The sequence below is a fragment of the Wyeomyia smithii genome, chromosome 3, assembly GCF_029784165.1.
Source record: "Wyeomyia smithii strain HCP4-BCI-WySm-NY-G18 chromosome 3, ASM2978416v1, whole genome shotgun sequence".
NCBI classification, from domain to species: Eukaryota; Metazoa; Arthropoda; class Insecta; order Diptera; family Culicidae; genus Wyeomyia; species Wyeomyia smithii.
This window is the reverse complement of record NC_073696.1, coordinates 55,775,406-55,798,294: the sequence shown is the minus strand read 5'-3', so window position 1 is coordinate 55,798,294 and position 22,889 is coordinate 55,775,406. Positions and strand designations below refer to the sequence as shown.

The window sequence follows — 22,889 nt, the reverse complement described above, 5'->3', positions numbered from 1 at the left end:
CTGAACTTTATGTGAACTTCTAAGTTCGTTTGTTAAGTAAAATTCGAACTTTTGGTTGCTTGGGTATATATATATATATATATATATATATATATATATATATATATATATATATATATATATATATATATATATATATATATATATATATATATATATATATATATATATATATATATATATATATATATATATATATATATACATTCAATTAATATTAAAAGGAAAGAGGCGGGATTACTAACGCAAAATCAAAAGTTTTTGACAATAAAAAATCAATAGATTTATTCATCGCATGATACAATACGAAAAATAGCTACAGAAGGCAGAAACGACTTAAGATCTGACATGAACCCTTGGCAGGCTCTTATGAAAACGATTTCTAACTATTCACTATGATTTAATTTACGAAAAAGAAGATCAATATTGTTTCAGAAGCCTGTCAGCGCGAAGGCTCTTTAGGTTGGCATTTTGATACAACAGGAAGCGCTTGTTTTGTACATGTATACTTTATTAACAAAAATTAATAGTAATGATTCAGATGAACCAAAGTATTACATTTCCGATATCAGAAATATTTACAACATCGCACACTACAAATACTATTGAAGTGTTTTTATTGGATTATGATAATCTTTCTACAGTTGTATATTGTACAATATATTCAGAACGAAAACATCAGATTTTTTGATGGCTGTAATAAATGCCCTTATTAGAGTGTTTAATAGAATGGATATAATAAAATATTTGAATGTTTCCGCAGGAACAGACGAAAAACTGAAGCTTGATTCTGCAACTAACTTACATTTCCAAAGCAATGTTCAACGATGTAGATAAATGTTTTTAAAACAATGAATTACTGAGCAATACGCGCAAGTCAGTATTTTCAACTATTTTTAATATTACGACAACCGAAGACTGTTTTACACTGTTAACATTATTATGGAAACTTTTAATTGAGGATAACGAAGATAAAAAATTTAATATGTATTTACAGTGAGTTAAATAATTTTAATACTTTTTCTTTAATTTTCTTGAACAATTTCTAAACCTGCGTGATAGAAAATGATGTCTTGAAAGAAAACATGCTGGTAAAAGCAACAGTACCGTAGAGTATATGTGGAACAGAGCGCCGCTAGTTTCTCGTCCTCTATCATTACTGCGGGTACGACTTTTATTCGCGTACAATCAAAACTGCAATGCTGCTACTGATGGTGATTGAAAGTTTATCTCATGAATCTGATTACCATAGAAACCATAAATCACGCAACAAGAATTGAAGATTTTTGCAACGGTTATAAGTTATTTTTATTTATTTTTTATCTTCGATATTCACTAAATAATCGTGACCGACATAATATTGAACGGGTAAGTTCCTAAAAATACTTATTCATAGAAGAGCCGGTGAGTGCTTATGAATTTTTTGTCCATTTACTAAGATTTATTCAGATTTTTTTTTACATTTCTAATTTATTGGGTAAGTTAAAATTACTTAGTTAATTAACTTTAACTCCGTTGTACAGGTCGGACTCGATTATCCTGAGACTCGATTATCCGGAAACTCGATTATCCGGAATTCGATTATCCGGAATTTTAGACTCGATTATCCGGAATTTCATTTTTTTGGTGTCCGTTTTCAATTTTTATTCCGAAATTTTGCCTTCACCATCCCTTCTAGCAATTTGTAACCATTTAAGTCACTTCCGGCATGTTTGGGACAAGTTCAAATTGAGTGAAAATAATCAATGTCCAATTTATTTATTTTTGCTTCTTAAGATTTTACCCCCTTTCGCCTCAGAAGCAAATTCTGGTTACGGTTCAGTATTTTTTGTGTGATTCGATTATCCGGAAAACTCGATTATCCGGAATGAAAAATTTTTTACCATGTAATTGTTAAATGTTGTTTGCACAAAAAACACTACAGGCACAACATCACCATGTGTAAATGGAGTTCTTTCGAGTGTAATTAAATATGTTTCTGAAAAAATGAAGGGGAAGCTGAGAATTAAAATACGTAAGTCACTGAGCAAACGAATTTATTGTGTCTGTAATTCCAGTAATTACAGTGTTTAGTTCCACGTCACCATTTCATACAACCCTAGGGCTGTATATCTTGTAGTATTTGTCATACAATGTATGATTCTGGATCGTATGAAATAACTGAAATGAAAATCACCACAATAGTCCCAACTACTTTTTTGGGGGCTTCAAAAAGAAGCTTGTGATGAGAGTCTTTTTTCAAAGATTTTTCTTGAATAGTATCGGTCGTCCGTCTTTGCGATGTCCTTTCCTGCCGCACAACAGATACTGTTTCCAACATCGCCTGAGCTAGTCCGATGTCCTGTAATATTTTTTCTCGATAGCTGTCTTCAACCGGGCTCTTGCCTCAGAGAGAAACCTGGAAGCAGGAATAGAATAGATTTGATTTGGGGCAAATCCAGCAAATGAACTTCTGTTCAACATCAAACCAATATTTCAATGCTATTTTCTAATCCTACGGCCTTATAAAGTATTAATTTTTGTTAAATGCATGAATAAACCCAAACAATATAAATAAACAAAGTCATACATATCAGCTGTCTTGCGTTCCTCCTCCGCTTCTTTATCGGATCAGTTTGAGTTCTTCTTCTTTCTCCGTGATATTGCTTTTTAGTTGTTTTCTTTCTTTTAGTCGTATCTCGCCTCCAACTCTCTTCTTCTGTATTATTTTCGATTCTTCTTTCTGCCTTTTAGTCTTCTCCTTCTCCAAATAATCTTTGTAGCTTTTCTGGGATTTGTAAGCCAATATCAGCAGTTCCTAGGTGATCGAAAGCAAGTGCGGCTTGTAGTTGTATAGTCGTAAGACACTCCTAACGGTCATTAAAGCATCGAGGATACGCTCTTTCATGGAATCCGTCAGAATACGGGCAGAGTTCGAGAACCCTCTCTCGACGTCTGCGTGCCCATTAGACTGGGACACAGTTGTATGGGAAAAAAGCGTTGGTGTAATTTTTTCGCTCCCATGCACTTTTCGTGTTCTTTATGGGTCCTGTAACAACTGAGTAACTTTTCAGATCGATCGATGGAACCCCTGATTTGGGCCCGATTTTAAAAGTTTCCATACGATTTTATATGGGAAAATCCACTTTTTCAAAACTTATCCTCTAGAAATTTCCAGTTGGCTCCTAAAAATAATACATGATATTTATAGAAAATTTTCCTGGAAATAATTCTTCTGAAGACTGTAAGGCGCTACAAAATTTGTCGAAAAAGTTATTCACCTTAAACTGATCGAATGTCTGACGAACGGCTCAACATTGAATTTTTCCAGCAACACTGCTGCAGCATGCTGCTGTTGCAAACTCAACAACGTGATGAGAAACAGTTTTGCGTAGAATTAACCTTGAAAGCGTGATATTTTGCTCATAGGATCTTCGGAGAAAATGTTTAGAATATCAATCCCTATATTTTGATAGTATTCGTTGTGTGATTTATACCCCTAAAAGTGAGAAATCAGCTTTCTAAACACCCCTACGTAGTGAAAATATATTCGTGTAGGATTAAGCTTGAAGGTATGATATTTTGCTCACGTTATCTTCATTATCGGAGAGCTTGCTTAAAATATTAACTATCAAGTTTTAATGAAGATTGATTACTCCCCCTAAAAGAGGGAAATAAGCTTTCTACACACCCACGTCGGATGCAATTTGGGTTCTGGTGCCAATTTAATAGATCATACCCTGGTATCTTTCAGAAAGGAGTTTGGTAGATACATAGTTACAATTTGTGCAGCTACATGGCCAGCAGGTCACTTCGAACCACCGTAAATGAAGTCTATCGAAAAAGAGAAAAAGAGAGTATTGATCTTTGACGGGATGTTGGTTGAGCGGGCATCAAGGTGGGCCGCTGAAAAATCCGAAACAACTGGAAAGGGGTAGGTTTTCGAAGTTTTTCTTTAGCTCCTCGAGTTGATTGCAAACCGCTGTCTGTTGAAAATATAAACATCTTTGGCTCAAACCTAATTTTTCATTACTGATAATTCTGCTAACAAACACACCACGCAGGGCTATTCGTATTACCCTCCGTCGCTAGCCAAAGACAAAACACTGGAGAGCCATTCGTTCTTTAACTTTTTTAACTTTGGCACATGAAGCAATCGAGGGCTTGCAGTTTTGTGGGAACGTTTTACCCCAAATGGCGTATCTTCTGGTCTGTCCAAAATTTTCCTCAAAATCTATTAAGTCTAGCAGAAGAAATAGTGATTTTGACGGTTAAAAAAAACTTCTAGGGTCGTTTCTATCTATATTTTATATATTTTATAGTCTATATTTTGGCCCACCACTATATATAGATCCGCGTGTTGAAATGTTTTGGGCTGATCATATTTAAGATCATCATCGATCTTTTCAGAGTAGAAATAGTGGATTTGACGAGAACAATCTTCTGCCGTGAAGTTTGAGAGGGGCCCGTCTAATCGTCTAATGTTAACGATTCAATTTAAATCCATTTTTTAGGTTGTAATGTATTTCGTATAGATGGTGTAGATGACGCAATTGGTTTAAAAATTTCTAAAGATTTTGAGCTGACTTTATTCAACATATTTTCTTCAATGATTGTGGTGAGTTTCATTTTAGTTATTTCATCAGCTTCAGAATCATACATTATATAACTGATAGAAGCTGATAGATCGCGTCTGATCTTAATAGTTTCATTGGAAGCAATTGATCTTATGATTTCTGAGGACTGTGGATTAGCACTAGTTATATTGTACGCTGCTTTTCCTTCATGTTTTGGACCAAGCGTAATTTTTCGTTTTTTTCAAATATGACGACATCGTTTCTCCTTTTAACAACTCTCTTTTAGTTTTTCTTTGATGTATTTTTGTTTTCATTTCTCAATGTTTTTTTCGGAAAATTTTTTTGCTATTTTTTATATTTGATGCTAACATATTGATAGTATCACTAGCTGAAAAATAATCGATAACTAATCGATTAACTTTTCGACTTTGTACTGAAAGAAACGTTTTATTTTGAAATCATTGAATCGTTTTTAATTTGTTTTGTTTTATTAGCAAGTTCTTAGTATTTTTTGTTGCTCCTATAGTTTGTTAATTGTGCAAAAAAAGATTAGTTTTGTAATCTATGTCCCCTGTGAATATATATCTAATATGATCGTCTAGTCTAATAGAGGATTTCTTAATAAAATATTTTTTCTTATATTCTTTTTTCGTATTCTAATAATAATATTTGTAGTGTGCGATGTTTTAAAAATTTCTGATATCGGAAATGTACCTTTTTTATCTGAAATATTACTATCAATTTTCGTTAATAAAGAATACATGTACAAAACATGGGTGACCTGCACCATTAATCTTGGATCCCACCAAGTTCCACTTGTTGCATTAAAATGCCAATACAAAGACACGGCGTGTAAAAAGAACAACTTTATTCTAAAAAAATGGGCATCGCCAAAATCTTCACCATTTGAAAACATAGCTTTTCACCTTTCATTTGAGACCCTTCGGAAAATTATCCATCGCGGGCTTTCGAACAACTTTTTTTTTCATTGAAAAGTATTCTGATAGCAAAGCGTCTAACTGCAGAGAGGATAGTACGGTGCTACAAATGAAAATGAAAATGCAAGAACTTTCGAAGCGACATAGTGAAGGTTGTAAGTTAGTCGAGTGCAACTTCCGCTCATACCGGAAATTTTCCAAACACCCTAAAATTTGAAGTTATGGTCAAAATGCCAGTATTTTTACCTCAGCGCATGAAAATTATTTTTAATTAATTTGTTTTCCAAACGATTTTGAATGTTTTAGCCATTTTGGAAAGGGAAAGAACCTTCACGCTGACTGGCTTCCAGAATAATATTGATCTTTTTTTCGTAATTAAAACCATAGTGAATAGTTTGAAATCGATCTATTCAATGAATGTTCCTTTTTCTAAAGACATTAACATAAGAGCCTGCCAAGGGTCTATGCCAGATTTCAAATCCTTTCTGGCTTCTGAAGCTATTTTTCGTATTGTATTATGCGATGAACAAATTCCTTGATTTTTTGGATCTTATGCTATTAATTCTGCCTTTTTCCTTTTAAAATTAATTGAATGCGTATTTAATAACTGTTGTTCAATGTTAACTCTTTCATTACCTTTTATTTGTGTAGCCTAATTTTCAAAGTGTCTTATGTTTTTCATGTCATGCGGAATTAAAATTTAAATGTAATGTCATCGTTACCATTTTTTGCTTGTATTAAAACATTTTACATATAAATGCCACATATACGCTAGTAGACCGCATGAATACTGATCGTTCTTATTTGCTTTTTTGTTGAAATTTTATCTTGTTTCGTCATGAAATACATGAAACAAATAGCATGAAGCTTCCTAATTACGTCATGGTAGGTTGTTATTCTTTTCTTTTGTCTTGTATTTTTCTATTATCTCTTTCGATGATTTCGCTTTGCGTGTCAGATATGTGTTGTTTAATATTTTCATGAAATTGAAAATCAAAATTGCTCATTTATTTAACTTATGATTACCTTAGTATTAATTTTATCCTTCAAGACGTTACAAGAAATAAACTTGTCATTGTTTCCTTGGAATAAAGTTAGAGAGAGAGAGTTCTCCAGGCGAGTTTGTATTAGTGCGATGTATTTGATTTTTCTTTGTTAGCTGTAAGAATTTTTTGTCACCTGTGAGAATTATCAGTTTGAGAATTATTCAGTTTGAGTTTGATTCACACTCTCACAAATTTCAATATACAGTGTAAAGCGGGGCGTGTCGTAGTGTCCGTGTGTTTTCGCTTGAAGAACTCTATACATTGTTTTGCATGTGATGGGGATTCTATAATTTCTTCATATTCAGTTTCGCGATCTCTTTCTGTTCATAGAATATTTATTTTGTTGTTTGGATAGATGGATTTAGATCATTTATCGATTGTAATTGTTCCTTTGTGCCAATATTATTTATCAATTGATTTTCTACTGCCAGTGTATCAATAATATTTTTTTACCATATTTTTTAATAATAAGTCTGATTTCTTACGAATTTGTGACACGTGGTGATTTAATCATTTGAGTTGGGTTTTGGCACGTTAATTCAACTCAAACGAACCTTTTATCTACTTTGAAGTTCTTCAAGAAGTTTACTACCGTTCTACGCAGAGTTGTCCCATGTTTATAGGAAACTTTATAGAGGCTGGGACAACTACACATAGGCAGTTTATTATTAGCATGCTATTAGAAGCTTAAACATTCAATGTAAAATTGAAAGCATTTTGTTGAATAACGGTTGATTAAGCTATAATTCACCCAAAATCCACTGGATAATAGCTTATTAAGCTGTAAATCAACAAAATTGTTTGCTGGGTAACTACTCAAAAAGTGAGTTGCATATTTTTCTCCATGATGCTTTGACATTCTGATTGAGCATTTTGTACGAACTTTAGTTGTTTGTACTGTGAACTGAAACGCAAATGTACTCCACGTATATATGAAATGTTTCATCTATTAGAACAAAACTTCACAGTAACTTGTCGATTTTTTACAGTGTAGGGAGACACCGACACCGGGAGATTTTGAGATCATGCATTCCACCGCTTGAGGAAGTGAAGACGGTGGCGCCGATCCGCTTGTCAGTGGGTCGCGAGTTAGTCCTGGAGGCGTCGTCTCTCCTGGCGTCGAAGATTGGTACAACAGTGGCGGAACTAGACGGACGAAAATTAGGGTGGAAAAATTTTTCAGGTTCCGGCCCACTAACATCGAGCAAAAATAAATTCAGTGCACGACGAATTGAAATTTCTCTCAACCTTATCGCTCGTGAATAATAACTCTAAAATGAGTAACATTTGACACATTTTCGTAAAAAGTGGAACAACTCAGAAACTCAAAACTGAGTAACACTAGGCGTCTTTAAAAATGAGTGATTATTACTCAAAATTTGCGTACGATATTACTCATTTTTTGGGTACAGCTCAGTTTCATTACTAGACATAATCCACTATAACCAGTGAACGGCACTTAATAATCATCAATAATTATACCTGGTGATAAAAATTAACAATTATAATACCTTTAGTCTCTTTCTCACTCGAAAAATGCAGCATTGATTTTGTAAACAACTTTTTGACAGTTTCTTAAGGGATTTTGTTATGGGCTCGAGTAGAGCCGCGATGAAGAAAATTCATTCCGTTCATTTTCGTCGAGCAGTTCAAACTGGTGTTGGTACCGGGTGATGTGGGGCAAAGAGTACCAAAAAAAATCGCCAGTGTTACGTATGTTTAAGTATGTGACGTTACTCAGGAAGAAGTTATATGAAGGGAACCCAAAAAGAGAGTGAAAGTTACTCAAAACCGAAAAGGACTTGTACTCATTTTTTGACTTCTACGAACTAGAGATCCTCAGAGGGAGAGATAAGCGATTAAAAAAACGCTGATTTGGCAACTAGGCTTCCATATCAGAGGTGCCAGATCTCTTCTCAAAGCGCAATGTTGACTAACTTTTTGATTCGGCTCGTATAACTGATAGTGACGGTGGAAATCCTGGAGAATAATAAAGTGCATCACAAAAACCGTGAAGGTGTTAAATTTTATGTTTATGTTTAATTTTATATACTTTCATCATTATTCTGTAGACCAAACAAAGGGTTTGTGAACCACCAGTTAAAAATCACTGTGATGACGCAACTTTGGAGCATTCTCAAATGATGTTTTAGCAATAGAACATGAAAAACGTGTAAAAATAAATATATTCTTCATTGAACCTTATTGCAATACCTTTCAATGTGTCACCTTTCTTGTTCGTTTGGCTCAAATTTTGACATGTTCGTTTGGCTCACAACACTCTCTTCGCATATCTCTCCCTCTGAGTATTGCTACTACGAACATCATTCTAAATTGAGTCAGTGTTACTCAGTTCATGAGTTATTATTTATGAGCGTGATAGTTGTCCACATTTTTCAAATCTCACAGCCCTACTGCTACTTACGAAAATGAATTGAACTGTCACAAATTGTTTTGAGTTCATTACTGAAAAGCGAATGGTTCCCAAAATGGTTCAAAGTAAATCAGTATTTTGAATACATTTAATTAAATTTGAAACCTGCTGTTACATCAAATCTTCGATGGTTGTTTTAAAACCAGCAATAGTTTCAATTCTATCTCGAGGGTTGACTACGAGTAGAGTAAGTAAATTGACCCGTTTTTTGCATTTTCAATAAATGTACCATCGAAACGTTCGTAGAATGTCTTTTCACCGCAACCCGATTCGCGGCAAGCAGAGCTTATGGCACGAAGCCTCCCGAAACGACTACCGCTGGACGGTGTTCGCGACATCGTGGTGGTGTCCTCCGGCAAAGGAGGAGTAGGCAAAACCACAACGGCAGTTAATTTAGCGGTAGCTCTAGCCGGCAATGGCAAAACGGTTGGTATTCTAGATGGGGACATATTTGGACCGTCGGTCCCGCTGATGATGAATCTAACGGAACAACCCCTAATTAACGACCAAAACCTGATGCTTCCACTGGTGAACTACGGGGTGAAGTGGTATTATGACTAGGTACAAATCATGAAATGAGAATTTACGTAACAGAATGTTTCAGTTTATCCATGGGTTTGCTGGTAAGCACCGGTCCAGTTGTATGGCGAGGTCCACTAGTAATGTCTGCCATACAGCGGCTACTGAAAGGAGCCGTTTGGGGACCGCTAGATATACTAGTGGTAGATACACCTCCCGGGACAGGTGATGTACATCTCTCGCTGAGTCAAAATGTTCCGATATCGGGCGTTTTGTTAGTGAGTAGTCCGCAGCTTGCTGCGCTACAAGTCACTAAAAAGGGTGCTGAAATGTACAAGACTCTGAAGGTACCACTGATCGGGTTGGTAGAGAACATGAGTCACGTTGTTTGTGACAAATGCGACAACCGTATCAACCTAGCGAGGAATTGCACTGCACAGTTTGCCAGCGAACTTGGCCTGGAAGTGCTTGAAAGTATTCCAATGGAAAAAGAAGTAATGCAAAACGGAGATTCTGGAACGCCACACTTTCTCAAATACCCATCCTCGAAGTTTGCCGATGCCTACCGGAATTTGGCAGAAAAAGTTATATATTTTTTAGAAAATAAACAACCGGCAGGTTAGTGTGTAAGTTATTTTTTCTTTTTCTTCAGCTTTTTCATTTTCATGGCCACTTTGTGGTATGCTTTCTTTTTTCGCTTTTCCAGAGCTTCGGCATACTTTTTCTTGTTGTACTTCTGGAACTGAGCATCCTCTAGCAGTTCGTCGACGAGAGTCTTAGCTTTGCTCTTTTTTGTGCCTCGTTCGTTGTAATAATCCAGTGGGGATTCCATGACTTTTCCAATCTACAAACCGAATAATTTTATTTACATAATTCAAAATGAAAGTTCTCTGTTAGTATACCTGGAAATATTTGGGCAATGTTTTCATTTCACTACGTTTGTAGAAATGTTTCGGGTCCAGAACCGAACGCATTCGAATGAGTTCCAGTTGGTTCTTTACTTCTTCGGTCATTTCCTGGGCAGGTAAATTAAACCATTTATCTCCTTTCGTTTTGGCACGCTCTTTCTGAAAAAAAGGGTTGAATTATTTCGTCTGCACCGTAGTTGATAATAATATGTAAATTCAGGCGTGAATCAGATTACTAAAGAGACATCACATGACCTAACCGCCAACTTGTTCTGCACCTGACTTAAAATTCCTTTTTTTATGAAAATTTGTGAAATAAGAAAAATGGACGAGATTAAAACTTTACAATCACGACCTTGCGAGCATGTCTTATTTCAATGCATTTGTTCTTTAAAAACAGATTACAATTCGCTGTCCCGCAGGCCTTACAATGGAAAACGAAATCTCTATGTTGACCATTAAGATTACTACGGGAGGAAGAGACGGGTGGAGTCGTCAGGACAAGTTGAATGCGGTTGGTGGTCGATTTCAGTAGTCGAATATATCATCATAGTGAAGGATGTTGTATTCTAAGCGATAGTTATTCAAACTTACTCTGTTTAATTCTTTAATCTGCCGATCACTCATCGAAAGTAGCGCCAGACTTTCCTGCTTCTCTGTTGCTGCTGTTATAACGGCTGATTTCAACTGTTCATTCACGTCGGTTTCTGCCAATTTTTTCAGCCCGGAAAACTTATCCTGTTCTAGTTCCGTTGAGCCAAAGTCTTCGAAGATTTTCTTCGATTTGATACGCTTATTGGTGACTGGTTTATCATGTTGAAGAATTTGGGAAATGTTTTTGCTTGGCGGAGGAAGTCCTGCAAATAGAAGGTGATAAAATTGTACTGAATTGTGGGTGCTAGCACTTACCTCCATAGTCTTCATCACTGTCATTTGATTCTTCCAAAACACTCTGCTTTACAGGCGTTTTAGAAGACGAAGGAACTTGGACTAATTTGGAAACCTTTCCATAAGAAGGTAATAACTGCCTTTTAGGACGTTCGGTCGCACTCCCACTTGCACCAACAGTATCGATGGTGAAAAGATCCATCGGAATTTTCCGGTGTGTTGAGCTGGGTATTTGTTAACCAAACATGCGTTTTTTGTTTACCTTCCAACTACGATGGCGACGACGACGATACCGCAGATGACACTTGAGACCAGCGTTGCCAGGTCATTTTTTAAAAAATCTGGAAAAGGCAAAATAAACATCTGGCAGTCATTTCGTGGAGTGAAAGGATAATTAAAGGTACGCAAAATTTGAGGTAAAAAAATTGCAAAATTTCGCGCAAAAATTGAAGTGATGACCTCTTTGCGGAACAGTGAAAATAAAATCTGGATAAAATCTGGATCATCCATGAAAAATCTGGATAATTGGACATCAAAGCTGTTTACCTGTATACATGTTCAAAAATCTGGATAATCCAGCTGAATCTGGATACCTGGCAACGCTGCTTGAGACATGACTGGGTGTCGATAAAGAAGGCAGAACGAATCAAACGAGAGCAAGCGAATGAAAGCGAAACTGCCATATTTATATTTTTGCTATCATTCTCATTACCAACACTAGCGCGTATCTTCTATTCAACGGCTCAAGTGTGAGTAATCAAACGCGATTTCGCCATCACAGCAAGTACGAAAGCGAGAGAAGTAGAGAGCGCCTTGCTGCTGCTGCAGTAGTGTGCGTGTGTACGATATTTTCTGGTCTGCCTGCTCTCGCATAATCGGCCTGCGATGGCCAGAGAAGCGAAAAGCTGATGGTTGGCAAACGAGGATTTTTTTCTTCCATCTCAGCTACGTTTTGATCGCCATTAAAGCGAGACAAAAGATTGTGAAGTGCTATTTCTCAGTGCGTGGTACAAAAGTGAATCGAAGAAAAGTCGGATTTTACGAGGTTGGCGACCGTCTAAAGCAGGCACCGTTTGTGGCCACTATCTTTGGGAATCGTTTGCGACCTGTTTGGGTCCGTTCCGTGCTGGTTTTCCAGGTGAAAATTCAATTTTAGTGGAGCTGTCTTACGCGTCTCAAATTGGGGGCCTTCTGCGGTTGCCTGCCTGCTGCGTTACTTTTTTTCTGTGTGATACAAAACATCACTTCATCGAGAAATTTGAGTGTATTTCTGTATTCTTCAGTCAATGTGCTGAATTTCCATTATACCTGTTGAAGAAAAGTCGAACAATTGGATTCCTGGAATGCATTTTTTCTCGAAAAATTTCGATAACCTATTGGCACTTCGGTGTGTATGTGCGTCTTAGCTAACAAACGCTTCCAAAGGGACTATCGTACTACTAGTTTTATGTTATACACTCAGAAAAATTTGTATGTATTTTGACAACAATTGCATTTATATTTTTTATTTCTTAGAGTTGTTTTTCTTTCTGCTCACTCGGAAAACGTTTTTGGTATCGGAAGAGAAAATTTGGAATAATAAAAAAAGATGATAGAATATCGATACTATCGGTGGAGTATCGCCTAATCCTAACGTTGGAAAATTGATTTTCGTTTTTATTTTCACTGGATCGTTAATTGTAAAACTTAATACATTCTGAAAGATTGTGGTAAAAACGAATAAACCTCGAAATTCAAGTAGAAGTGCAACTCTGAGGTTTTTAAGAAACTTGCATTTATTTGAAACGTGATTTTTAATATTTCTGAGAAAATATGAAAATTAAAACAATTGGGTTGTTTAGCAATATCAGTTTTTTATATCATCTGAAAGATCTGCATTTTCTAAGTAAAACGTGATTTAAAAAAAGTTTCTATCGTCCTTCGCTTTTTAAATCACGATTCAAAACTGCTCGAAATCGCTACAATGACAGTTCGCCCATGTACCAACTGTCATTGTAGCGATTTAGAGCGATTTTTTATTCTTCATTTAAAAACATAAGGATGATATAAAGTTTTAAAAAACCAGGTTTTGCTTAGAAAATTACATTCTTCCAGATGATATATAAAAATCGGAAATTCGTTAATAGCTAAACAACCCAATTCACGTCTTTGCTTGCGGTTATGTATTTTTAGAGCAATATTAGAAAAGGGTTTAACTATCAACAAAATCCAACTTAAATTAACATATTTCTCTCAACAGGCGAATTTCCTCTTTTGTGGAACATTTTTCGGTATTTACAATATGTTTTATATTCGTTATTGCATTTTAATACATTGTACACTAAAAAAACAAGAAAAATTTCAGGTTCCTTGAAACAATGAGCAAAATTTCAAGAACGCTTCTCTTTTCAATAAATTAAATGAACGAAACATTCGTACATCAAAAGCGATAAAGAAGTCCATTACCTCAGTTACTTGAAAAGATAAAATGCATTAAAAAATTTCTGTGAATATTTTTAATGAAATTTCCTACATGTTGTATACCTATTTGTGTTAAGCTTGGCATGCAGTTGTGAAAAAGGGGGTCAAGAAATTTTGCCCTTTATATCAAACGGAATTTTGACAGTTGAGAATGCTTCACGGTAAGGTTTTCTGTCGTCAGTAAGCTCGGTTCTACTTGGTTGCTCCTCATTTTTTCGTAAATCAATAAATCTTGGGACTTAGAGACGATCAGATGAGTTATCAATTAATATCTGATTCATTCTGCACCTGAATAATACCACTGCTCATTATTCTGTTCCAAAAAGTGACATTTTGCTTCACAGCAGTATTCACACCAAGAAAAATTTATTGTCACTTTCGGTTTCTGATATCTTTTCAGCTGCGTACCGTTCATACGAAGAAATTTTATTGCCTGAATTTTCTACGGGATTGAGATATTTCTTTTAACTGCATACCGCGCTTTGAACATTATTAATTAGCTTCAACTAAATTTTTAAAAATTAAAAAAATTTCAATTGAAATAACTTTTCCGCATACGCCTTTTGACACATTTGTTCAAGTTCGTACACTACATGGACTTTTTCTCACCTGGATAACGAAAATTGCATATGGATTGGTGTTATCCCTTTCTTGTGTGTTCCATTTCTGAAGTACGTTTATGTGCTCGTACTAACACACCGGAATGTATTTTTAGAAAAGAGAGCATCACCACCGTTTAATATTCTCATCTTTTTCTCTCGCTATTTTTTCTTTCATTTTTTTATCTATCGAGAGTGAGCAGCCAATCCCTGTAGTATTTTATTCGCTACTTTAACTCGGCCATAGTATCATATCTTTTTGCTCCGTCGGCGGGTGTTGAAAGCATAAGCGGATTAGTGTATGCACCAGTTGGGTGCGAGGAAGGGAAAGCAGCAAGCTGAGATGTCGCAATCTTCATAGAGAGTTTCCTTTTCGTGTCGCATCTGCATCCTTTCTCTTTCTCCTAGTCGTAAGTGAGATGGAATGTGTGTTGGGAAATGGGTTGGCGGGTGACGGTTATTCCCTCTATTTTATTTTTATTACTGTCTTCCATTCATAAACTTTTCATAGTACGCTATTTGCCGTTTGCGTTACTGTGACCAGATCGGACCGCGAAAGGATAAGTTTCGCGCCCTCGATTTGAGCTGTGTAACGAATATGAAGTGGCAACAAGGTGCGCCGCCACAAGGTGAAACGGTTGCTTGTGTCGTTAAACTGTATGCACTATTGAAACAAGTTATACCCTCTAAACGAATGTTGGTTGGTCATTTCTAAGGCATAGCGGGGCAACAGTAGTGGGGCTTTCTAACGCTTTGTTTTTGAGATAGATTGTGAATTTAGTTGGGTGACTGTTATTGAAATTTGTTTATTTTTATTACCAGCTTATTCTCTTCGGCTGACCAGTTAATTAAAAAGGCTTAAAAATTGAGACCACGGGAGCATTCACCGGACCTATCATGTTCACTACAAACAACATCCAGGCCGGTACACCGGTCGGGATACAGTACCAAACGACAACGGCTGATGTGAATAAACAGGTGAAAATAGACGGCCAAAAGACGAACCAGCAGACGCCAGAGTTTTCAACTTTTTACGCCAATGTCAACATGATCCAGAAACTAACCCCGACGTCGCAGGCTTTGAGTACCGTTAATCTTGCTCAGCTGGCCGATGACACCAAGACCGTACAGTATTTGCAACCGTTTAGCTATGCAAATTGCGCTCTTGTCAATCAAATGCAGATACCGAATGGGGTCACAGGGATTACCGTCGATGGCCGGCAACTGGTCGTCAATAAACCTATCGCAGTAAGTATTGTATTTCTAACAGAAATAAAGATAGTTCTAACCTGACCATATTCCAGAACACAATTTCCAACATCAGCTTCAAATGTGACGTGTGTGGTCTGATGTTCAACCATTTAACTTTGTTGAACCATCACAAACGCACGCACAATCAGGATGGAGAGTCAACTTCGGATGCCATCACTGTGGTCACCCAACCTCAGAATCTAGTACAAGCGCAAAACATTATTTCGGAAACCGGCCAAAACTTGGGCCAAATTCAAATTGTTGCCACCGAAGCACTGGATCCGGCACCGCAACAAGCAGTTCAGCAGCAGCTAGAGCAACAGCAGCAGCAGCAACAACAACAGCAGCAGCAGCAACAACACCAACATCAACAACAGCAACAGCATCAACAAGTTGTTCACGTTACACATATGAAACAGGAAAAGGTCCAGAAATGCATTACATGCGGGGGTCCAATTCAGAACAATCCGAAGCGCAAAGGACCCAAATTGATCCGCTGTGAGACTTGTATCAGCAATGATAATGCCCACAACGTGACTAGACGTAAGTTTTTTCGCTATTCCATTCTTTTATATGCCAACCAGTAATTCAATTTCCCACCAGCGACGCAAATTTTTGTGGCTCCAGATGGCGATATAAAGTTCGAAATCGGCGAAATTCCCAACACCTCCAGCAGTAGTTCTTCGATGGAGTCGTTGATGCCGGCCCAGATCACCACCATCAAGACGGAACACAACGCACCACCGGCGCCCGTGCAGGCCCACCCGGTGAAAAAACGAAATATGGCCACGGTTACCAAGTGTAACAAGTGCAACGGTTCGGGTGTAATCATAGTTGGAGGTCAGAAAAAGCATTTGCAGCAAGCACCGAATACGGTCCATCAGCATCAAACGTGGGTGTATTAGTCAATCGTTAAATAAAAGCGATGGTCTAATTTATAATTTTACATTGCAGACAAGAAAAACCGTTCACGTGTAATACCTGCGGCGGAAGGTTCTCCCGGTACTCCAGCTTGTGGTCCCACAAAAAGTTACACTCCGGCGAAAAGAACTACAAATGTGGCATATGTGGAATAGCATTTGCAAAAGCAGTTTACTTGAAAAACCATACGAGGATACACACTGGCGAAAAGCCGTACAAGTAAGTAGCCCGCTACCATGCAATCTCCACCTTCCTATACCATCGGAATTACTTACAGATGCGGAACCTGTGGTATGCAATTTTCACAATCACCGCACTTGAAGAATCACGAGAGAACACACAGTGGAGAGAAACCGTACGTTTGCGAGGTAGGTTTTTCCGTTGTTCCTGGAGTATTATGAGCTAAATCTCTAACATTTTAACGACAGGTATGCGATAAAGGATTCGCGCGACACGCCACCCTCTGGAATCACCGGCGCATTCACACTGGCGAGAAACCGTACAAGTGCAACCGCTGTCAGTCAGCTTTCAGCCAGGCTGCTCATCTGAAGAATCACGAGAAGGTTCACTCTGGATTGAAACCGTTCAAATGTGACATATGTTCAGCAGCATTTGCCGATCGGTTCGCCCTGAAGCGACATCGCGGCATTCATGAGAAATATGGTAAGCTAAAGAAATTAAGTGATGTTCTATGAAGCCTGACGAAAAATTCTCTTTTTTTTGCAGGCCAAACAGCGCCACTCCACCAGAACCAGATAGTTCACAAGGAGGAAATAATCGAAATGGACGAAAGGTCCGGAGAGGTAGTAATCGGCACGATGTAAAACTGCCATCGAAATTTAGTATGTATGTACTTGTTTTTTTTCCTATAAGCACAAGCTGCAGACGCAGCTTTGCTCCGTCAACCGATTCAAGTCGGTTTGTTTTATGGTACTAATCATTGGACAGATTTAGTCAGATTCTAGATTAATTTTATTCTGTTCCCTCAGCATCAGTGAACTCGATTGTGTAGTTCATATTCGAAAAGTAGTTACATTGTTTCGAAGCCATATTGCTACCATTTTTTGTAATTGTTCATTTTAATATTCACCTTCGATAATAGTGATAAATGACTTTTAAAGAAATAAAAGAGAAAACTTACGGGGATTTTTGAGAAAATATCAATGTAGTTTTATTACAGATCTTCTAGAGATAGAGCAACTGACGTTCGGCGGTTATTGTGAGCACATTTCATCTAACGCTGTAAAGCTATGTATAAAGATTAGAACCAATCTTAAGAAAAGAAAAGATTTATAATATAAAAGACGTCAATATGAAATAATATAAGAAAAACTGTATATTAAACCACGTTTTATGAATAATTTCAATAGTAAAGGTGTCACAATACTTTTTTTGTCCTTAATTCGTCACTTTTGTTTTTGCTTTACATAATTCTAGGCGGCATTCTTGGCCTATTTCGTAAGTTAATAATAATTCGTTAGCGTACAAATTAGTTATGAAAAAATAAACTGAATAAAAAAAAAAACAATCCTATACGATTTCTGTCTGTAAATAAAATAGCGTCTGTTCATCTTGTTGATCAAAACAAATGTGTAAGTGGCAATAAGTTTTTACAATAAATATTGCAGCGAAAAATTAAACTTCGTCTTTATGTGATAGTGTTTATACTTTTGTTTTTTTTTTTACGATGCTAAAATATATTAATCCATTTTGAGAAAACTATGCTCCGTCAACCGATGCATGTCGGAACGTGTGTTTTTACCTTCTCGTTTGCTTAACTACTTACTTTACTTCCTTTTATGGCAACAAGTCGTCAACGATCCACTTCCGAATCCAGAGTACGTCTCATAACACTCGATCTTGGGCTAGTCTTCTCCAATCGCCTCTAATCCGTAGAAGACCCTGTTCGCAGCTGCTATCCGCCTTTTTATCTCACGAATAACCTCGTTGTCACATGTCATTAATTTAACCAGGTAAATAAATTCGTCGACTACTTCAAAAGTTTCCCCATCTAACACCACCTCAGCACCAACATCCATCGGACTACCACGTTTTCTACCAGCCACCATGTATTTCGTTTTGGCAGAGCTAATCATGAGCCCTATTTTCGCAGCTTCCCTCCTGAGAGGCCCGAAGGCCTCTTCCACTGCTCTACAGTTAATACCAATGATGTCAATATCGTTCGTAAAACCTAGAAGCATGTAAGACTTCGTAGTGATGGTGCCGCTTCTTTGCACGCCAGCCCTCCGTATAGCACCTTCCAATGCGATGTTGAACAATAAATTTGACAGTCCGTCTCCCTGCTTCAAATCATCTAACGTCACAAAGGAGTCCGATATCTCATCGGCTATCCTGACGCATGATGTAGAGCCTTCAAGGGTGGCACGTATCAGCCTTATTAGATTTGTTGGAAACCATGTTCGAGCATAATTCGCCATAAATAATTTCTGCTAACAGTGTCGTACGCTGTCCTAAAGTCAATGAACAGATGGTGCGTCTGCAGGTTGAACTCTCGAAATTTAACATTTAGTCCGTAATGGAGCGTCCCCCCTGAAAACCTCATTGGTAATCGCCAGCAAAGGTCTCCGACAAAGGCCTCAGTCTATGGAACAGAATACTGGAGAGAATCTTATAAACGGTGTTGAGAAGGGATATGCCCCGGTAAATTACAACTTTCTTGTAGATCGGACATATGAGACCCTCCAACCAGTCCGAGGGCAATTCTTCATCGGACCACACTCTCAGCATGATTCGGCGTAAAGCACGAAACAGCTGTTCGCTCCCGACCAGCTGCCTTGCAGTTCTTCAGCTCTTTCACTGCTTTCTTAACCTCGTTCATGGATGGTGGGTCAACAGCTTTGCCATCATCCTCAATCACCATCCTGCTCCTTTCGACTATGCTGTTTTCTTCACCATTCAACAGCACACTCAAGTGTTCCTTCAAACGCCTGGCCACCTCTGTTCTATCGGTAATCAGGTTCCCCTCCCTATCGTTGCACATGACAGGGACTGACGCGTTTCGGTTCCTGATTCCATTTATCTTCTTGTAGAAGCTTCTCGCATCGCCCCTGGAGAAGCAACCTTCCGCCTCCGCAAGAATCCGCTCCCAATGCTGTCGTTTTTTTCCGGTATCTTCCTACGCTCTGAAGAGTCACAGCCGTAGCTAACATGTGAACTCTGGCGCGGTATTTTTATCCGTCGCTCGCTGGCACTCAGCGTCAAACCATTCATTGGACGAAGTTGTCGCAGATGTACCCATCACTTCTCCCGCTGTGGTGCTGATTATACTGTGGATATGCCTTCACTGTTCATTCAAGCTACCTCCAACTTGATCCTCGATTTGTTCATCAAACTTCCGCAGGTACTCTGTAGCCACTTCTCCAGTTGATAGTCGCTGGATGTTCAACAGTATTCTCCTTGTCGTCCTGGATTTTAATATGTTGAACAACCGGGCGCGAATCTTGGATACCACGAGATAATGATCCGAGTCAACGTTTGGTCCTCTAAACGACCTCACGTCTGTAACGAATGAAAAGTGCCGACCATCAATCAGAACATCTGATCTGAGAGCAGGCCTCTCCGTTTGGGTACCTCCAGGTGTGCTTACGTATATTCCGGCGTGCAAAATAAGTGCTACAGATTGCCATTCCTTTGGCTGCAGCGAAATTGACAAGCCTCAGGCCGTTGTCGTTCGTAGTAGAGTGGAGGCTTTCGCTACCAATCACGGGGCCAAAAAGTTTCTAGCAGAGTCTAACGAAAATCGATAATTTTTTTTTCTCAAATCACTCTGCTAAGACGCTCAGTATAGATTTTCCAAATCCCGATGACGATTTTGATGTCGTGTCCTGGGCACTCATTATACGTTTTTTCCAGGAGCTCATAGAGCTCCTCCCTCTCTCCATCGGGTTTATCGATGGTCGGTGCGTATACATTTATCAGGCTGTGGTTGAAAAATTTGCCCTTAATTCTCAACACGCATATACGGTCACTGATCGGCCTCCATCTAATGACACGCTTCATCTGTTTCCCTATGAGCACGAAACCGACTCCCCTTTCTGCTTTCACGCCGCCACTGTAGTAAGTGTGGTACTTGAATGAAGTTCCCGCAATAGGATCTACTACCCGGAATTAGCGTTCTCCCGTTTTCGGTCACCTCACCTCCTGTATGACAGCAACCTCGGCATTCACCTTTTGCAGCTCTCTAGCCAGGATACCTGCACGTGCCGGTTCGAGTAGAATCCTTTCATTCCAAGTACCGAGTTTCCAATAATCGTTGTCCTTTTTCGTACGCCTAGGTCCATGCCGATCATTCCGTTTCGTATTTATATCTGGATTGTTCATAGAATTTTACCCCCGGTATGTTGCCTTACTAGGGCTGCGATACCTAATCTCGCGACGGGGTTGCCGTATTAGATATAGCTAGCGAGGCATTGCGTTTCGTAATTCAGCCGCCTGCTCCAGGTCAGACGCTGTTGTACGCCGCCCCTAACATGGGGGAACAGCCGCGTACGATCCCCCTTCCCAGTCAGCCTACGACCATAGTTTCCACCGGGGGTTGGTGACCCGATCTCCCCTATTCTTTTTCTATTTTCCTATTCTATCAACCATTCTTTAGTAACATTTCATTCAAAAATTGACTCTCTTCAATGACTGTTGATGGACGGTTCCGGAAATTACTGCACACCAAATTATCAAAAAATTTTTCTTGCAAAACTTTGAAACATTTACAATATGAGAAAAATTGTGATGTTTTGATGCTAACTATTGTACTATTGAAAAATATAGTGCTGGCTCGAAACTATGAGATAATCGCACATAAAATTTTAAATTGAACTTATTGGGCTGCGACAAGGTGCGCTGCAATCCGCGCTAATTTCCTTCCTATTGGTCAAAACTCTAAAATACGGGAAAATATTCTTGAGTTGCTGTACTTTAAGATATATTTTTCATGGAAAAGTCCATAACTACTTGAACTTTTGCTACGAAAATAACGGAATAAAGGCTGTATAGACATGTGTACACATTTAGTTTCTTTTACCGAACTCAGCAAACTTTTTACTGAGTTTTTAACAGCCCTCAGTAATCTGTTCAGTAATTCATTTGCTTGACGCGCGTTCGGTATTTTTTTAATGATCGGAAAAGTTTCAAGTTTACTGAACGTGGCCGTAATAAAAATTACCAAACAATTAAGACGGAAATAAGTGTGTATGGACACGTGTAACTTGAGACCCTAATGATCATTCGCTTCTGTCCGGCAACTCCTATCCCAACCTCCACGAAATGCCGACTAGAATACGAATAACCTTTGTGGAGTTCGGGTGACCCACCCCCGTTGAAAACTTTGGTCGTATAGACTGTTCCGAAAATTATAAATACATCTTCTTTCTTGAATAAAACAAAAAATACAGGATTTTTCGAGTCATTTTATTCTGAAATATAGATAATAAGTGTTTTCTTTCCAGTTTCAATCAAGTTGGGATTATTTTTCGAAGCAAGATCGGGCCAAAAGATTGGAGGATTGTTATGCTGCTTAATCATGGGTAACAACCTTTTCTGCAAACACTCTTTCACGAAAATTTTACCATTCATTGTGTCATTCGTAATGAATGGACGAGATATTTTCCCACATTCACAAACGGCCTGCCAAACCATTACCTTCTTGCCGAATTTTTCGGTGTAAATGGCTTTCACTGGTCCAGGGACATCCTTTCCCTTCGGTTATGTATAAAATTGCGGTCCTGGCAGAGTCTTATAGTCCAGTTTTATGTAGATTTCGTCATCCATGATAACACACCCCATTTTTTTGGTCAGAAGATTGTCATAAAGCTTCCGAGCTCTCAGTTTCACAGATTCAGCTTGTTTTGGATTTCGTTTTGGCTGCTTCTGCTTCCGACGGGTCTGCAGATCCATTCTTCCCTTGGCACGCATAACGTTACTCGCCGAGGTTCCAAGCTTTCTCGCCACATCTCTCACTGATACTGAAGGATGCCGCTTGTAGTATTCCTTAACCTTTTTGTCCATTGTGGGATCAACAGGCCCGGGTTTTCTACCACGTCTTGGGGCATCAGTCAATGTGCACTCTTCACAATACTTCCGCAATGCGGTTTGAACTGCTCCAACACTTATACCTTTTGCTCTGGCTAATTTTCTTATAGAAAGACCACTCACGGTGCCCCATTTGTGCACAATTCGCTTTCTTTGCTCGGGAGAAAGGCCACGCATTTTCGAAATTTCGCACTAAATGTTAGAAAAAATGACAGCATCTGTTTCTTTTGGATGTAAACAACAGGACGCAGCCAACGTTTGGTTGAATACTGCACGTTATTTGAAATGGCGGTTGATCGTAAGTGTATTTATAATTATCGGAAC

At 38.2% G+C, this 22,889-nt stretch overlaps 3 protein-coding genes across 5 annotated transcripts; 2 read left to right on the top strand and 1 right to left on the bottom strand.

Annotated features, from left to right (window-relative positions):
• Nucleotides 1–8,985: 8,985 nt before the first annotated feature.
• LOC129729690 (iron-sulfur protein NUBPL) lies at nt 8,986–10,127 on the top strand. Its single transcript, XM_055688448.1, has 3 exons — nt 8,986–9,161; nt 9,221–9,522; nt 9,579–10,127. Exons 1-3 carry the CDS (start codon nt 9,102–9,104, stop codon nt 10,114–10,116), a joined length of 900 nt encoding a protein of 299 aa, XP_055544423.1. The 5' UTR covers nt 8,986–9,101; the 3' UTR covers nt 10,117–10,127.
• Nucleotides 10,113–11,612, bottom strand: LOC129729691 (deoxynucleotidyltransferase terminal-interacting protein 2). The gene is made up of 4 exons (XM_055688449.1): nt 11,311–11,612; nt 10,996–11,258; nt 10,396–10,560; nt 10,113–10,337 (listed from the first exon to the last, which is right to left on the bottom strand). Exons 1-4 carry the CDS (start codon nt 11,489–11,491, stop codon nt 10,125–10,127), a joined length of 822 nt encoding a protein of 273 aa, XP_055544424.1. The 5' UTR covers nt 11,492–11,612; the 3' UTR covers nt 10,113–10,124.
• A 555-nt stretch (nt 11,613–12,167) lies between these two features.
• LOC129729688 (zinc finger protein 600) lies at nt 12,168–18,160 on the top strand. Of its 3 annotated transcripts, none has more exons than XM_055688446.1 (8): nt 12,168–12,427; nt 15,171–15,596; nt 15,653–16,142; nt 16,227–16,491; nt 16,554–16,739; nt 16,798–16,888; nt 16,949–17,183; nt 17,247–18,160. In XM_055688446.1, the coding sequence occupies exons 2-8, from the start codon at nt 15,246–15,248 to the stop codon at nt 17,342–17,344; spliced, it is 1,716 nt and encodes a 571-aa protein (XP_055544421.1). In that variant the 5' UTR covers nt 12,168–12,427; nt 15,171–15,245; the 3' UTR covers nt 17,345–18,160. The 3 variants fall into 3 exon arrangements, with proteins under 3 accessions (XP_055544421.1, XP_055544419.1, XP_055544420.1); XM_055688444.1 differs by having other exon boundaries at nt 12,170–12,427; nt 16,203–16,491; XM_055688445.1 differs by lacking the exon at nt 12,168–12,427 and adding an exon at nt 14,331–14,758 and having other exon boundaries at nt 16,203–16,491.
• Nucleotides 18,161–22,889: the final 4,729 nt, after the last annotated feature.

What these genes read in the sequence shown, in the direction of transcription:
- LOC129729690 (XM_055688448.1), top strand. Translation starts at nt 9,102, where the DNA reads ATGGTTGTTTTAAAACCAGCAATAGTTTCAATTCTATCTCGAGGGTTG. An exon ending in GAGGGTTGACTACGAGTAGA is followed by an intron (nt 9,162 to 9,220) that starts GTAAGTAAATTG and finishes AAACGTTCGTAG; the next exon opens with AATGTCTTTTCACCGCAACC. An exon ending in GTGAACTACGGGGTGAAGTG is followed by an intron (nt 9,523 to 9,578) that starts GTATTATGACTA and finishes AGAATGTTTCAG; the next exon opens with TTTATCCATGGGTTTGCTGG.
- LOC129729691 (XM_055688449.1), bottom strand. Translation starts at nt 11,491, where the DNA reads ATGGATCTTTTCACCATCGATACTGTTGGTGCAAGTGGGAGTGCGACC. An exon ending in CAGTGATGAAGACTATGGAG is followed by an intron (nt 11,259 to 11,310) that starts GTAAGTGCTAGC and finishes TTCTATTTGCAG; the next exon opens with GACTTCCTCCGCCAAGCAAA. An exon ending in CATTGCCCAAATATTTCCAG is followed by an intron (nt 10,338 to 10,395) that starts GTATACTAACAG and finishes TTCGGTTTGTAG; the next exon opens with ATTGGAAAAGTCATGGAATC.
- LOC129729688 (XM_055688444.1), top strand. Translation starts at nt 15,246, where the DNA reads ATGTTCACTACAAACAACATCCAGGCCGGTACACCGGTCGGGATACAG. An exon ending in TGCCCACAACGTGACTAGAC is followed by an intron (nt 16,143 to 16,202) that starts GTAAGTTTTTTC and finishes ATTTCCCACCAG; the next exon opens with CGACGCAAATTTTTGTGGCT. An exon ending in ACTGGCGAAAAGCCGTACAA is followed by an intron (nt 16,740 to 16,797) that starts GTAAGTAGCCCG and finishes AATTACTTACAG; the next exon opens with ATGCGGAACCTGTGGTATGC.